We start from the raw sequence: 17748 nt of genomic DNA, 5'->3' as shown, positions 1-17748 counted from the left end.
CCTGACTTCATGTAGCTTTTTTTACACAAAGGATTTAAGATAACAGTTGCACATTATAAGAATGGGAGCCTTTGCTTTGCTTGTGAGCAGTATAAATCCTGCAAACCTAAAATTGGCTTTGTGAGATAAGTGGTAATATCTTTTTGTGTGGGAACAGCCGACATTGCTGTAACTCCTGTAGATCTGTCTTTGATAAGTTAGTGGAGATGCTTAGATCATATTGTTCCAGCTCTACATTAGGTTGATTCTACTAATTACAATGAAGTGAGGCACAAGTCTAAGCCTTAAAATCCCTGAAGTTGCTAATGCTACCTTGTAACACTATCCTTATCTCAGTTGTTGAAACACTCCTTCACAGTTGGAAGTACAGTATTGAAACCTGTCATGCTCTGAAAGATTCCTTTTCTTTGAATAAGAGTTGTTAGCAGCTGTCTGGTAGGGTGTCTGTTGTTTCCTTATGAAATCATTTATTGAACAATTGAATGTTTTAATCTTATACACTGTAAAAAGACAAGTATATTCACTTTATTCCTAAAAAGTTGTTGCTTAACTATGTATTGTCATATCTTTAGTAAGGTTGCTAATAATTTGTTGTAATGTGTGTTTAATATGCATTATGTTTTATTTCTTTGTAATCATACCATTAGGAGGAAAGACTGTTGAATTTAGCAATCTGTTAGGTCTTCATATGCTTTCTGTCATAAATGCCAAAATGTAGTCTTTATCTTTTACATTTTTAAAAATATTTTTTCCACATATTTAAAAATTATTTAATTCTGATTTTGGGGGGCTTTTGGGTATTGATTCCATCAGTGTTTTGAAGCATTGTTTTATCTTTTTTAGTTCATGAGTGTTTATCACTAGACTTAAAGGTCGTAAATATTGGCCTGACCTGTGGTGGCGCAGTGGATAAAGCGTCGACCTGGAAATACTGAGGTCGCCGGTTCGAAACCCTGGGCTTGCCTGGTCAAGGCACATATGGGAGTTGATGCTTCCAGCTCTTCCCCCCCTTCTCTCTCTCTGTCTCTCCTCTCTCCCTCTCCCTCTGTCTCTCCTCTCCTCTCTAAAATGAATAAATTAAAAAAAAAATAAAAAAGGAGACTATTATTTTAAAAAAAAAGGTCATAAATATTAATCTTACTGTGATTAAAAACTAGAGTGCCACCTAAAAGCAAAGTTTATTATAAATCTAGGAATTTTAAAGTTTTTTTTTATTGGACAGATTGAAATGTTTGTATATGAATAGTGCAGGGTGAGTGGAATTACTTTTTTTCATTTTTCTGAAGCTGGAAACAGGGAGAGACAGTCAGACTCCAGCATGCGCCCGACCGGGATCCACCCGGCACGCCCACCATGGGGCAACGCTCTGCCCACCAGGGGGCGATGCTCTGCCCATCCTGGGCGTCGCCATGTTGCGATCAGAGCCACTCTAGCGCCTGAGGCAGAGGCCACAGAGCCATCCCCAGCGCCCGGGCCATCTTTGCTCCAATGGAGCCTTGGCTGTGGGAGGGGAAGAGAGAGACAGAGAGGAAAGCGCGGCGGAGGGGTGGAGAAGCAAATGGGCGCTTCTCCTGTGTGCCCTGGCCGGGAATCGAACCCGGGTCCTCCGCACGCTAGGCCAACACTCTACCGCTGAGCCAACCGGCCAGGGCTGAAATTTTTCTTATGTTTCAGTTGAGGATGCCTTTTTTGTGGTAGATAATGATGGGGCATTGGGCAATAAAAGCATTTTAAAATGTTAAGGCTCTAACTTAAGCTACTAAATGATCTACTTTTCTCCTTTGCCAAGTAATGCAATATATTTTATTTTAATATTTACAAAAAGGAAACAAATTATTCCCATATTGAAAGGTAAGACAAACAGCAGTAGATGGTTATCTCTTGGTATCTTAATTTTTATTCCTAATCAGTAGTAGCATTACTGCTGTGCCATTTAATTATATTGTTCTCTTTTTTTGAAGACCTAATTTGTATGTTGAAACAAACTCAGAATAGATGAAAAAAATCTGGCATATCTGTGAATGTTCTGTATATGTGCTTAATTATTTTTAACACGTGTTAGGGTAATTTGTTATAAATGTGTTTATGGTTTACCACAGCTTATTAGGTAAAATTAACTCCCAGCATTTTATTATGGTTAGTGTTGAACATTTTTTCATCATTTATGTTATTTAGTTTGTAGATCTGATCTTTAAGAGAACACCCCAAAGACCTTTGGCCTCTTTCATACGTCATGGAGTAGGGGTTGGAATATGAGACTGAATTTCTTGGTAGCAGAGTAACCTTAAAAAAGGCCACCCTAGGAGTTGATGAGCTACATTGTTATTCAGAATTCATTCAACAAATGTTTATTTAGTTCCTACTACATGCCAGGCATGGTCCTTGGTACTGAAATTATAAAAGGAAGATAGTCCTTAGCCTCAAACTTGTTCAAGCAGAGACTTGGATAGCCCCTTGTCAGGGATTTTGAGTAGGGAATTTAGACATTGGTTGGAAGAGTGCACTACGTATCTTCCAGGAAGATTTCTGTAGAACCCTAGTCCAGTGGTTCTCAGACTTTCTGAAGTCAGGGCACATCTAAAATCCTACAGATAATTATAGGTGCACTATATACACATTTCTGAGAAATATGTTATAATAATTAAGTCAAATATTAAAGAAAAAATATAAAGTCCAAGCGTGCTTTTATGGTAATTAAGTGAAATAAATACGACAAAATTAAATTTATTCTGACATTAAAAAACTTTTATGTTACAGTTTTTGAGTTACGCTTTTTAGAATTTGTAAAAAAGAGGGGTTAAAAAATAAAAAAATGACAAAAAAGCTATCTTTTTATATATATAGATACATTCTTAGTAAGATTTAGTAAATTCAGCAGGACCCAGTATGAATGTGTTGTTTTTTTCATTCTTGTGTGTATGAGAAACATGAGCCTGAAATGTCCTAGTGATTTCTTCAATGTTTGGGCATGTATTTGAAAGGCAAGCTCTCATTTCTTCGTCAATACATTGAAGAATTCCTCTCTTTTTACTCTTTTTTTTTTTGTGTGTGTGTGTATCTTTCTGAAGCTGGAAACAGGAAGAGACAGTCAGACAGACTCCCGCATGCGCCCGACCGGGATCCACCTGGCACGCCCACCAGGGGGCAACGCTCTGCCCACCAGGGGGCGATGCTCTGCTCCTTTGGGGCGTCGCTCTGCCACAACCAGAGCCACTCTAGCGCCTGGGGCAGAGGCCAAGGAGCCATCCCCAGCGCCCGGGCCATCTTTGCTCCAATGGAGCCTTGGCTGCGGGAGGGGAAGAGAGAGACAGAGAAGAAGGAGGGGGTGGGGGGTGGAGAAGCAAATGGGTGCTTCTCCTATGTGCCCTGGCCGGGAATCGAACCCAGGTCCCCTGCATGCCAGGCCGACGCTCTACCACTGAGCCAACCGGCCAGGGCTCTTTTTACTCTTAATTGTGTTGAGTGCAGAAAACCCCCACCATACATATCATCTTAACTTTATATCAAACAAAGGATAGAAGAAACTTGCCTCCAGTCTTTCCAGGGAACATGGGGGGTAGTGTAATCAATCCAGCACCACAGTTTAACAGCCTTTTGCAACCTAATCAGGCAAATGAGGTGAGGGGTTGGGCAGACTGTCAGCTTACAGCCAATTCCTCACACCTCTGTTCCCCAAAAATCTAAACTCCAAACACCCTGTTGGTTTTTTGGTCCCTAACAGGCACATATTTCTCTGGAATACCATAGTGCGCACCTGGAAATCTTCTAGGTATAAAACAAATTTAAAGTGGAGTTTGCTTTATTTTCTAAATAATGGGAAACAAATGACTTCTAGAAAAGAAATTCTCATTTAATTCAAGCTGATCTTGTATTTCACTGATTTATTAGCATGAGCTTATTCATGCTAATTAACACCTCTGCACCTCTTTTATCATACAGTGTTGGGGTGACAAATGTTCTGCCTAAATGGATTTTCTAGATAGTGAAGCTGTTTTTTTCAGCACTGTGTTTCTTTAAAACTTTAACGTTTTTTATGAATTCTAAAATGTCAAATAGTTTTCATCTTTTTTTTTTTTTTACAGGGACAGAGAGAGTCAGAGAGAGGGACAAATAGGGACAGACAGACAGGAATGAAGAGAGATGAGAAGCATCAATCATCAGTTTTTTGTTGCGACACGTTAATTGTTCATTGATAGCTTTCTCATATGTGCCTTGACCGTGGGCCTTCAGCAGACCAAGTAAACCCTTTCTCGAGCCAGCAACCTTGGGTCTAAACTGGTGAGCCTTTTCTTTTTTTGCTCAAGCCAGATGAGCCCGCATTCAAGTTGGCGACCTCGGGTCTCTAACCTGGGTCCTCCGCATCCTAGTCCAATGCACTATCCACTGCGCCACCGCCTGGTCAGGCAGTTTTCATCTTTTTATGTGGTGTATAGTATGTTATTTATGCATGTGATGCACTATTTATATATATTGTAGTATAATACAGAATATAATTTAACTATGTCATGTTGACTTGAGACTTTTTTTTTTGAGTGGCAGGGAGGCAGAGACAGACTCCTGCATGTGCCCTGACTGGGATCCACCCAGCAAGCCCCCTACAGGCGATGCTCTGCCCATCTTGGGCTCCCGTTCTGTTGCTCAGCAGCTGAGCTATTTTAGTGCCTGAGGCAATGCCATAAGAGCCATCCTCAGTGCCTAGGGCCAACTTTGCTTAAACCATTTGAGCCATGGCTGTGGGAGGGGAGAGAGAGAAGGGATAAAGGTGGAGATGCAGGCGGTCACTTCTCCTGTGTGCCTTGACCGTGAATCAAACCTGGGACTTCCACACGCTCTACCTCTGAGCCAACCACCCTGGCTGACTCAAGACTTCTTTTTTCTGTGTGTGTGACAGAGAGAGAGAGAGGAACAGATAGGGGACAATCAATTCTTCGTTGTGGCACCTTAGTTCATTGATTGCTTTCCTTGATGGGGGGGGCTACAGCAGATCAAGTGCCCCCCTGCTCAAGCCAGCTCAAACCAGATGAGCCCGCACTCAAGCTGGCGACTTCAGGTTTTCTAACCTGCGTCCTCTGTGTCCCAGTCTGGCACTCTATTCATTGTGCTGTTGCCTGGTCAGGCCTGACTCAAGACTTGAGCATCAGTTGCTGTACTCTGTTGTGATAATAAGAGTAGAGAACAATGGAGATACATTAAAGTATTTGTCCTGGCCAGTGATAAAGCCCTCAAATTGCATTGCTTTTTGAAGTTTTTATGTTAGCATCCTGTAATTCACCTTTCTTTAGACTGTCAGCTGTCACCAGACATCTATCACTTAATATTACTATTGCCAGCAGTTCAGTCCCCTTTCTAATTTACAGGTGGAACTAAGCTGTAGGCTAAGAAACTTTGTAAACAGTGATTGGTTTGCTTTATTAATAAGCAGTTGATTTTTGCCTCGATTCTGAACTTTTTTAGAATATTTGATCAGGATTGTGGGGTTTATAAATGAAATCTTAAAAAAAAAAATCTTAAAGAGCCTGACCTGTGGTGGCACAGTGGATAAAGTGTTGACCTGGAACACTGAGGTCGTTGGTTCAAAACCCTGGGCTTGCCCGGTCAAGGCACATATGGGAGTTGTTGCTTCCTGCTCCTCAGCCTTCTCTCTCTCTCTCTTTCTCTTTCTTTCTCTCTTCCTTCTCCCTAAAATGAATAAATAAAATCTTTAAAAAAAAGGATTTAAAATCTTTTAAAAAATTCTATTCTTATATAGAGTCTAGAGGCCTCATTGAATGCATAACTTTAATTCTTTCAGAATATTACTCTTTTATGTATATCTTACAGTCTTGTTAATATTTCAGATTTCTTGCCCAATAATACTTAACAAAAATGTTGGCTGCTCTGGCTGGTTGTACTGGCTGGATTCCTGAGGTTGCCGATTTGAGCTCTGGTCAGGGCACGTATGAGAAGTCAGTGGCACGACTAAGGGGATCACTGAGTTGATGCATCTTTCTCTCTCCCATGCCTTCCCTCTCTCTTTTCTCCCCCTTCCTCTTTCTCAAAAAAAAAAAGTTGATCTCCTACCAATACAGATGACCATGTTTTTGTTTTGGGCTTCTGATTAGCTTTAAATCATCTCTTAATTGGTCAGGTTATGTCATATGTTCTCCAAAAGCTGTTTGCTTTTGGTTTTCAGCCAGTTGTATTGGGGCAGTAGGTTACTTGTGAGGCCTTTCCTTCCTTGAGTGTCTTCAATCCTCCCTGGGTTTTCTTCGTTAGCAGGATCTCCCGAGTCAAACCACGGATAATTTGTGAATTTGCTTTTGCTTTAGTCACAACTGTTCAGTATCTGGAGATGTTCCCATTCCACTTTACTTAGATGCTCGGTTCTGAATTGGATATTAAGACATCAGGTATTTAGTATCTGTCCCCTAAATGCAGTGTTCATGCATTATCCAGTGAGGATGGCATTTTCCACACACTTCAGCTAATTGCAGAGGGAGGGGAGCCTCTTAGAGGCAGATCAGAGAATCCACCTCTCCTTTTTATCTCATCCTTCCTTTATCTTATTCCTTTATCTTATTCCCAGTTCCTTTCTCCCTCTCTTTGTTGCTCAACTTAAACTAGGCCTTCTTTCAGCTCCTTTTTCTTCCTCCATTAGTGAGTTTTGCCCTCTTTTAAGATACCCTTTTCCCAAAAGAGCACGGTAATCACTATACTATGAAATGTGTGTGTGTAGGGAGGGGAGACAAAGGATAAAGCACCTGAAAATAAGAGAACTCAATAACACAGGTTATTTATTTTCTTTCCCAGTTTCTGAACTTCAGTTTTCTAATCTGTGAAAAAGAGATAATGATATCTAGTTAATGAGGTATTTGTTAAAATTAAGCAGGATGTATAAAATTCTTATCAGATAGGTGCTCAACAGGTAGCCAGTTACTTTCTCCTTTTCCTTTATTAACAGGTACAGTTTATGAGGTAATATGGTTTACTGATAAGTGTTAGCAAAGTGGTTTCTTGTTTAGTTTGGCAAGGAAATTATTGCTGTAGAATGTTACCTGTACGCTAACAAATACTGTATGGACAGGTTATGTTCTAGCTAATTGTAGCAGAATGAAGAAGAATCAGAACTTACAAATGCTGTACATTTGCATAGTACTACTATTTAAAATGGATTTCAAGAATAGATTCTGTAAGTATGAAATTGGATAAAATAATTCCTGATAATCACTGTTAACATGATACTGAAGCTGTTTTTATGATGGGATAGTTCATGTAGCAGTCTTTGAGTTTCAAATTATCAGGCATGGTACTCTAAGGAAAGATTGCCTTATTAGAGGGTGACTCTTAATTAATGTAACTCTTCTTTCTCAGGGTTCTCTAGGGAATATCCTATGGCTTTGTCAAGTTGACACCTTAAAATTTTAACCATCAAACCTTCTCTCAGTAAATTTTTCCCTTCTACATTTTTCTACAGCTAGATACATCATCAGGAATGGAATTACCATCATGGTATCCTGTTATAAAGCAGGAAAGTGATCATGTTTCTCAGACGCATTCATTTTTACACCCTAGGTGAGTGAGTATTGTCTCATTAGCTTATTCAATTGTTCATTTATTCATTAGTTCATTCAACCAGCATTTTTATGTCAGTAGTAAAAAATGAAAGTTTTCTTTTAATTTCCTTACCTCCCTTCAAGAGGTAAACCAGTTCTTCAAAAGTTTGGTGTGCAACTTTGATATTTTAAAAATAAATCTTTTTGAAACTTAGAAGCTTTCATAAGTAACCATTTCCCTCAAAGTAAAGTTTTCATATTTTTAATAAAAATGAACTTTAGATTATAAACTATTCAGTCCAATAGTTTTATTTGCTATTATAAATATATATTTTCCCCAAGTGTGGTAATGAAGAATCTCAGTCTTAGTTACATTTGCACAGTTCCTGCATTCTTACTGCATTTGAAGTAAGTCTTTTGGCAATATTAAACCTGTCAGTTTTCATAGCAGAATACTGAGTTTTTATTTTCAGAATCATGTAATTTCTAAAAAGGAACAAAACAAATGTGTCCTATACAAAGAAAAGGAGGTGCAAGAGGAGGAGAATATTTAAAGCAGGGGTCCCCAAACTACGCCCGCGGGCCACATGCGGCCCCCTGAGGCCATTTATCCGGCCCCTGCTGCACTTCCGGAAGGGGCACCTCTTTCATTGGTGGTCAGTGAGAGGAGCATAGTTCCCATTGAAATACTGGTCAGTTTGTTGATTTAAATTTACTTGTTCTTTTTTTGTTCTTTATTTTAAATATTGTATTTGTTCCCGTTTTGTTTTTTACTTTAAAATAAGATATGTGCAGTGTGCATAGGGATTTGTTCATAGTTTTTTTTTTATAGTCTGGCCCTCCAATGGTCTGAGGGACAGTGAACTGGCCCCCTGTGTAAAAAGTTTGGGGACCCCTGATTTAGAGTTTAGGCGATAAAGTACTATGTTTGTGAAATGGTTACATCTTTTGGCTAAAGCTTATACGGATTATAGTTAATAATGTGGTACTTAAATATCTAGCTCAGATGTATTCCGTGAGACTCTGAGATAATGTACTGAACAATCTTATGTGAACTTTGAGCCAAATTGGTATATATCCCTTTGATCTTAGTTTTGCACAATTTATTATTGCTGTTTTATCAAATACATGGGAAGTACGAAAGTCCTATAGGAAGATTGCTCCGTTGGGTTCGTTATAAGGAGGGCAGCCCAGTAGCTGGGCAACCTTCAGAACAAGGAAGGACGCTGGGAGCTCCTCATTGGGCCTGTAGTGAAACAGGCCATAGCCTTGTAGTGTGGAACTGAATCAACCTCACCATAACAAAAGAGCAAGGATCTGTTGCTTTAGAGGAGTGAAGGGCAAGAAAATAGTCCTCCAGAGTAACAATGTTTTCTTTCTGGTATACATTTTAACCTCCTTAGGGCTGTTAAACAGCTCCATAAAAGTGCTTCATGCTTTTGGTTATCAGTTGGTTTTGAGGGATGGGGAAATTAGAAATTACTTTTTGCAAAATTACAAAATTCTCTCATGATTTTGCTTTTGCTGCCTAAAATGCTGACTTTTCCAAGAAATTTTTTCTATCACCCTTATTTTCTGATAATGTTGTCTGTTTTGGTAAAAAAAAAATTGTTTAACCATAGAAATAGATGGTAACACATTTTGCTCTTTACCTCAGTGTGTCTTATGCCTTTCTTTGTTTTCAGCTACTACTTATACATGTGTGATAAAGTGGTTGCCCCAAATGTGTCACTTACTTCTGCTGTATCCCAGCCTAAAGAGGCTACAAAGACAGAGGCAAGTGGATCTGTACCAGGACAGTCAGAGAAGCCTCACAGTAGTGGGAAACATCAAAAAACTGTGTCCTATCCAGACGTCTCACTGGAGGAGCTGGAAAAAATGGATTTAAAAACAAGTAGAGATTTATGTAGCCATTTAGGTAAGTATTCTGATATTTGAAATTAGTATTTAAAAGGTATTAGGTATTTAAAATCAGTGATCTAAAGAACACATTCAGCATTTTCAAAGAGGATTTCTATTTAAGAGTTTTTCAGATAATTGAAGCTTTTATTGTAAACAGTGCTGAATGACTACTTCAGAACCTCAGTTGCCATACTTTGCTACAGTGGTGATATCTATAGAAGCTAATGCGATAGATATATAGGTTACCTGGCTTCATTATTGCAAGTGATTTTTGTCTGATTATTTTCTCTCCTTTCTGCCTTTTCTTCACTGTCAGATTTCTTTAGAAGGTCATAATATTTTTTCTAATTTGCTATGAACTGAGAAATCATTTAGCTTATAATGTTACGAAGCATATGTAAGAATAGTTAGGTATCAGACTCAGGGAAACTTTAGTCATGGAATAAGGAGGGATTGAAAACTCATATGGGAGCCAGGCAGATGACACAAATGCAGAATGTTGGCTGGACATCTAAAAAAGAAAAGCTGCCTGGTTACAGTGCCTTTTATAGTACTGTGAACCAAACGGTATGTTTGCTTAAATGCTGCCTCTGCAACCCTCCATGTAGCTCAGAGCTTTGCTTATAGTTTAGGGAAAGGTGACAGCTTTACGGGAGCAGTTGAGTCTTTATAGACATGTAACTGTTTTCATAGATTATTGAGATTCTTGGGCTAGGGTTTCTGTACTTTAATTTTGAGAATTTTAAAACTTAGTTTTCTTTGGATGTAAATATGGTACATAATTACTAGTGTACCATTGTGCCCTATTTGCATTATATTTTACAATATATCCCAAATTAGTGAATTCTAGTGCCAGTTAAAAAATTACTGAGAGCCCTGGCCGGTTGGCTCAGTGGTAGAGCGTCGGCCTGGCGTGCAGAAGTCCCGGGTTCGATTCCCGGCCAGGGCACACAGGAGAAGTGCCCATCTGCTTCTCCACCCCTCCCCCTCTCCTTCCTTTCTGTCTCTCTCTCCCCCTCCCGCAGCCAAGGCTCCATTGGAGCAAAGATGGCCCGGGCGCTGGGGATGGCTCCTTGGCCTCTGCCCCAGGTGCTAGAGTGGCTCTGGTCGCAGCAGAGCGACCCCCCGGAGGGGCAGAGTGTCACCCCTGGTGGGCATGCCGGGTGGATCCTGGTCGGGCGCATGCGGGAGTCTGTCTGACTGTCTCTCCCCGTTTCTAGCTTCGGAAAAATACAAAAAAAAAAAAAAAAAATTTACTGAGATATAATTTATTTACCTTAAAATTTACACTTTGACAATGTACAGTTCAGTTTTTAGTAAATTCACAAAGTTGTGCAATAATCACAACTATTTCATTTCAGAACATTTTCATCACCCCAAAAGAAACTAATCTGTTAGCAGTTATTCCACATTCTCCTTTCTCTAGCCTCTGTCAGCCACTAGTCTTTTTCTGTGTTTATAGGTTTGCCTATCCTGGACATTTCATATAAAAAGGAAGATACGATATTTGGCTTTTCAATGTCTGGCTTCTTTCACAGTCTTGACTTCTGTAGTTCTATAATAAGCTTTGAAATTGGGGATTGTAGTGCTCAACTTTGTTACTCTTTTTTTAAAGATTATTTTGGGTTTCTTGCATTTCCATATGAATTTTAGAATCAGTTTGTCAATTTCTGCCACATAGCTAGCTGGGATTTTGATAGATATTGCATTGAAAAAGTAGATTAACTTGGTATTACCAGCTATTTTGGTTGTTTGGTCTGCCATAACAGATAGCATAGACTGAGTACCTTATACCACAAACATTTATTTTTTATGGTTTTGGAGGCTGGGAAGTCTAAAGGTCAAGAAATCAGATTTGGGTCCTGCTTCCTAGTTTATAGATAGCCATATTCTCACTGGATCTGCACATGGTGGAAAGGATGGGAGAGCTCTCTGGAGTTTCTTATGAGGGCATAAATCCCCTCATTGTGGCTCCACCTGTATGACCTAATTACTTCTCAGAGGCTCCACCTCCTAATACCATTATATAAGGGGTTAGGATTTCAGTATAAATGCTGGGGTGGGGGGAGTCACTAACATTCAATTTATGACACCATCTTAACTATATTAAGTCTTCCAATCCATGAACATGAGCTTCTTTTCTATTTATCTGTATTTGTGTAGTTCTTTAATTTCAGTGTTTCGTAGTTTTCATTATTCAAGTCTTATACTACTTTTTAAAAATTTATTCCTAAATATTTTATTCTTTTTTATTTCATTTGTAAATGGAATTGTTTTCTTAATCTAATGTATGGATTGTGCTACTGACTTTTTAACAGAGAGATATTCATACTTGTTACTTTATTTTTGCCTCTTAAAAGATCCATCAGTGTCAAATAATTCTGTAAGTAAGAAGAAACCCAAATCTACCACTTGCAACTTAATCAAAGACACAAGCAAGGCAGTAATTGACCATGATTCTGCAGCTTCATCTCCACTTCTTGTCAAAGATGTCATTTGTGAAGATGATAAGGGGAAAATCATGGAAGAAGTAATGCGAACTTATATAAAACAACAGGAAAAATTGAACTCAATTTTGCAGAAGAAGCAACAACTTGAGATGGTAAAATTGTTATCTAACTAATAGCCCGTTATGAAAAGATACTTTTGCATATTTTAAGAAAAATCAAGATAAGATGCTGCGAATTTACTTAAGATTATTCAGTTTTACACTCACATGCAATTTTAATATATTTTTAAATTTTTAGAGAAAGGTTTTGCAAGATAATTCTCTCTGCATATAGCTGAATTTTAGATATTTTATATAGTATTTGTTCTTGAATTGAAATTTTTAATGTGATAGAAATTAAGTCAAATTATATTGTGATTCTTTATAATACAGGAAGTTGAAATGTTGAGTAGTTCAAAAGCAATGAAGGAACTCACTGAAGAACAGCAGAATTTACAGAAAGAGCTTGAATCTTTGCAGAACGAACATGCTCAAAGAATGGAAGAATTTTACATTGAACAGAAAGACTTAGAGAAAAAATTAGAACAGGTTATGAAGCAAAAATGTACCTGTGACTCCAGTTTAGAAAAAAGCAAAGAGGCTGAATACGCGGCACAGGTAAGAGTTACTGTTTGTCCAGTGTTACCTTCCAGCATGGAAACGGAAGCTGTTACCTTCTCTATTGGAGAAATTCTATTTTGTCAGACTCATTTCATTAGGCTACATTTCAGAACACATCATTCTTTTAAATACAACTTTATGCTCTATCATCGAAGATCTTTTTAAAACCTTGATTGCTTTTATTACTTGGAACTCCTATTGGGTTTTGTAGTTTAGTTGCCCAAATTGCTAATTTCTAGCTATCTGAATATCAAGTGTTATATTATTTTTTTTTTTTAATTTTTATTTTATTTTATTCATTTTAGAGAAGAGAGACAGAGAGAGAGATAGAAATGAGAGAGAGAGAGAGAGAGAGAGAGAGAGAAGGGGGGAGGAGCAGGAAGCATCAACTCCCATATGTGCCTTGACCAGGCAAGCCCAGGGTTTTGAACCGATGACCTCAGCATTTCAGGTCAATGCTTGTTCCACTGCGCCACCACAGGTCAGGCTCAAGTGTTATATTATTTTAATATAATATATTGGCTTTCAAATCAGCAGATTAACAAACATGAACTGTTGCCCACTATGTTCAAAAGTACTGGAACAAAAATGAATAGTAGCTCAGAACTTATAGAAGAGGAACAGATAACACTTAACACGAGCAGGCTGTGATGATGAAGGTATGGTAAAGTGTAGGGCAAGATGAAAGTATGCTAGGAGCTCAGTTCTCTTGACCCTTTGTTTTGCTCTCATTCATTGTCAGATTTAATACTATTAGATGTTCAAGGGATTGTTGTATGCAAGTAATAATTCATTTTGTAAAGAGTAATTTGAAGATAAATCTTTGCCATGATGTGAGGATTAAATGGAAACAGAACTGAATGAAAACTGACACAGTCTTTTAAATCACATAGTTGGCGGAACTAAGACAGAGACTGGACCATGCCGAGGCTGATAGGCAAGAACTCCAAGATGAACTCAGACAGGAACGGGAGGCAAGACAGAAGTTAGAAATGATGATAAAAGAGCTCAAGCTGCAAATTTTGAAATCAAAGACTGCTAAAGTATAGGAACCTTTAAAGAGATTCATCTGTGTGTTCCTGACAGAGTTTATTTTTGTTTGTTTGTTTGCTTTGCTAATTGAATTCTAAACAGTTTATCTGCATGAAGATGACTAGGCATCTATCCATTTGTAAATCAGAGAAAGTGAAGAGATTATATATTAGTAGATAAATTATTACATTTCCAAATGAATAAAAATGTATGTTTTTTTGTACTTTTTTTTCAAACAGTTTAGTAACAATACTCTGTGGTTTCAACTATTAGATAATCTGCCTATATTTTTAATGTAAATTTAACAGTTGTATAATTTTTAAAATGCATTGTGATAGAAAATGGTTATGAGTTTTGTTATCCATATTTCAGGCTCAATTTTAGATACAAAGGTGATGTCATATTTCAGATATAGAGGGGTGGGGGTGACTCTCCATTTTTTTCATTAACACAATCTCCTTTCTATACTTTAGTCATCAGTATATACAAAATTTGCTTTCATTTTTTCATCTTGTGGAATGAATTTCCTTCAGTTCTCTTTTTAATGTCTCCTGAGAGACATTTTGTCAAAAGAAGAATTTCAAAAGGTTATAGCACACGCCATGGGCATAATGGGGAAGGATAATATGCTTTGTTGTAATCCTGCTGTTAAACACAAGAAGCAGTTGTAATTGTTTTTTGGTTAAATATGGTTATATTTAGTTGTTTTTTTTTTAATGCAGTAATGTCAGGAGAGAATAAAATGTAAAAAATTTCTGAACTTTTGTTTATGTTGTTAATAGTGGTGTTGAAATGTTACTGCTGTAGAGGAAAACTGCTACCATTGATGTGTATCAGTTTCTGTACAATCTGTAATCGTCCTGTACAGTTTTATATGTAGCTGTGGGGCTTACTGAGATTTATATAATGGTTTTGTTTCCATTTATGCCTTTGTTTTCCTTTAACTTGTAAAATATTAAATGCCTTGAAGGTTATTTTGGACTTTTGTATGTTTAAATGTTGTCTTATCAAAATTTGCACAAATGGACCATTTTAATTACTACTTAATATCAAAATCAGAAATTTACAGTCAACTGATATAGTATATGATAGATTAATATAGGGAACTGTAGGTGTCTGCAACTAAAAGATTTTTAGATAATTTTTAGAAGATGAGAATCTTATAGTTTGGGAGAAAGGCAACATCTGCAATTTTTTTTTCTTTTTTTGCACAGGTACGGGTCATTCTTTAATGGCAGATTTCATAGTTGTTCATTCATGGCTTAAAAGGTATTAGATAAGATGTTAGTATGCATTTTTTTAAAGGCTGTTTCCTGAAGCTACTATTAATTGATACTATTATCCCATGAAATTTATGTTTCTTATGTTCTTACCTATGGTACTGAATGAAATTACTGGAGAGCTACATCTGTTTTTATAAATCTGCTAGGGTTATGTACTATTCCCGGCGTAGACAATAGGTACTCTAATGGTATAGAATTTCAAAAGTCAGTAAGTTATCATTCAACCAGTTATTTTCATATTTTACTTAATAGTACTAATGTATCCTAAAAGAATTTTTGTACTTCCCAAAGTATAGTTTTTTCACTAGAATGTGATCTGTATGTGTGTTTTCTCTTTACCATTTAAATTTTACTGTATTAATCCTGCAATGTAATTTGTTGATTTTTTGGAATTTCTTCAAGGAGGAACAAATGTTAAGTGACAAACAGGAACAATGCTAAAAATGATACACCTTTTATTTAGATCTAGAGAAAGAAAAATCACAAAGACATTTTAAGATATAGTTTCATTTTAATTGTATATTAGTTGTGTCACAGCTAAGTTTTTTGGGAGACAAACTTAAGCCCCTATAATTTCCTTTATTTTGTAATTCACTCAAAATCTTTCTACTCATATTACTTAGTAAATGATAAGCTTAAGTTTCAACCCAAAACTTATAAATTACTTAGTTTTTGGAAATATGTTACTTTAAAATGTTGAGCACCGCTTAAACCTTTAAATTATCATAAATTCTTAATTTAGAATTGAGTAAAATATATTTTCTAGACTTACACATAATGAAAACTTGTCACATGAAATTGTATAGTCTTCATTTTCCCCAAAATACATTGATTTTGCAGTAGGTTTCTGTCTAACTTCCTTGAAAGTAGTGTTTTAGTCACTTGTAAATATTATACCTATTCTAGTTAAAAGTAATTTTAAGTCAAGCTGCACCACATAGCTTGAGAATACAGAGATTTTGTAATACTTTAAAAGGGGCCTCTACTAAATTATTCATAGAAACTTGCTCTTCTTTGCATGCTCATTTTGTGTTGATTGCTATCTTAAAGATTGTTTTGGTGGTGTTTTTGTGTGCTATTCATTAGCCAAGCAGATTTTTCTTAGATTTTATAATATTCTTTTTAGGAAAAATATAAAAATATTTACTTTAAAAAGCTGCATTAAAGGGATGGTTTATCAACAGTGCTAGAGCATTGTTAGAAGGAAGCAAAGATAGAATATTAGCTTACTGGGTGGCAGGTGATGTTTAATCTGGGTGATAATAATGTCTGTACTGTAAACTTTATGAGGAAAAGGTACCAAATCTGTAAAGGGTAGTAAATATAAACTCTGCTGTCATTGAGAAAGCTCAAAACCACCCTAATTTCACAAATGATCTTGTAACACTATAAAAAGATTTAACCAATAACTTAAGTTTGGCTTGTGCTTTAGTTTTGTAAAGCATATTCTTTTGCTTGAATTTCTGTGTCCATGAGAATTAGGATGTTTTATGCTTCTTGAACTAATTGTATAGCATATTTAATATATTACCAATGGGAATATAAAATCATTTGTATATATTGAATTAAAAAGTTACTAAAGTAGGTGAAATAGACTGAGTACAATATTTGCAGGATATTCATTTATCAGAAGTCATGACAGAACAACTAATTTATTTGTACGTCTGTGCTCTCTGAAGGAAAAGTAAATGATAAATGAGCAATATGAAACATGATTGAGGTATTTCCCTAAAATTAATTATAAAGCTGGTGCTGAAGGTTTGATCAGCTTCTAAAATTTTCTTCTCAATGAAAACACTTTTGTTTTGATTGCTTAGGGAAGAATCCTTTTTTTTATGCATTTAATCTGCACGACAGGACATTAAAAATTAATATAATGAAAAGTTGTGCTCATATTGTACATCTGTTTCTGTGCTTGGAACTACTTGTTAATAGTCTTCATTGAAGCTGTCAGCAATAAGGGACGCATTACTGCTGCATTATACATTGTGGGATTGAATAAACAGTCATTTTTCTTTTCTAGTATAGAATACTTAAGCATTTCCATTATTGGAAACATTTCTTTAAGCATTCTATGTTGCATTTTGTTTAAATGGACAGTTTTTTAAATTTTTGTACAATCTTTCCATTTTAAATGGCTTTAAACTACATAATGCAATTGGGGCCTGTTTTTAGTAATAGAATGAGATGTGTCATATAGTGCTACTGTTTTTGAATTAGAAAGTGATCAAATGTAAAAACTGAAATTTAAAAGTTAAGCCCAGAAAATAAAATAGTGTGTTAAATTAGTTGAACATAAAAGAAATTTATAAGATTTTCTTCAATATAGATACCTCACTTGAAAATAAAGCACAGCATACTTAAAATAGTTCTAGTAAGAATGTCTTACTCAATTGCTAACACCTTTTGGGAAATTATAGTTTGGGAGAAATAAAATATACTTGCTTTTAACCATCCTGTTAGAAGTGTTTATCTTGATAATTTTAAGCCAAAACAGTAGTCTTAAATTATATCTGAAGTTTTAATCTGTGAAGGCAGTAAATGAAATACCTGTTCTGTAACTGTTGACTACATTATTCATAGTTCAATATACAATTCTGCCAATGATGTACAGTCGTATGGTTAAAATCGCTGTTGTTGGTTGTATTACATGACACAAAACTGTCCTCTACCTCACGTGAAATAAATATTTTATATGGTTTTACTATAAAACAAGACTCATCTATCTGGTCACTTAGTTTACAAATGTTGAATTATATTTATTGAAACATGACATACTGTGCTCTTAGCTTATACCTCAACTGTATTTTGTGCTGTTTTTCATTTTCATGCCTTGTAAAAAACTTGTACAGATTGTGGATTAAATTCCAAGATTGTGGATTAAATTCCA

At 36.4% G+C, this 17748-nt stretch overlaps 1 protein-coding gene across 6 annotated transcripts in view; it reads left to right on the top strand.

Moving 5' to 3' along the window:
• SKIL (SKI like proto-oncogene) overlaps nt 1–17226 on the top strand; it is a 31556-nt gene extending 14330 nt beyond the window's left edge. For 5 of the 6 annotated variants that reach the window (XM_066240993.1, XM_066240988.1, XM_066240990.1 and 2 more), the window contains 5 exons: nt 7454–7551; nt 9218–9450; nt 11795–12036; nt 12316–12540; nt 13437–17226. In XM_066240993.1, coding sequence (XP_066097090.1) covers nt 7454–7551; nt 9218–9450; nt 11795–12036; nt 12316–12540; nt 13437–13592 — 954 coding nt within the window. In that variant the 3' untranslated portion in view covers nt 13593–17226. The remainder of the gene's footprint in view (nt 1–7453; nt 7552–9217; nt 9451–11794; nt 12037–12315; nt 12541–13436) is intronic. The other variant, XM_066240989.1, reaches the window with a different exon arrangement.
• Nucleotides 17227–17748: the final 522 nt, after the last annotated feature.

The sequence above is a fragment of the Saccopteryx bilineata genome, chromosome 8, assembly GCF_036850765.1.
Source record: "Saccopteryx bilineata isolate mSacBil1 chromosome 8, mSacBil1_pri_phased_curated, whole genome shotgun sequence".
In the NCBI taxonomy this organism is placed as follows: domain Eukaryota; kingdom Metazoa; phylum Chordata; class Mammalia; order Chiroptera; family Emballonuridae; genus Saccopteryx; species Saccopteryx bilineata.
The sequence above is the reverse complement of the archived record's forward strand: the minus strand, read 5'-3'. Positions and strand labels throughout refer to the sequence as shown.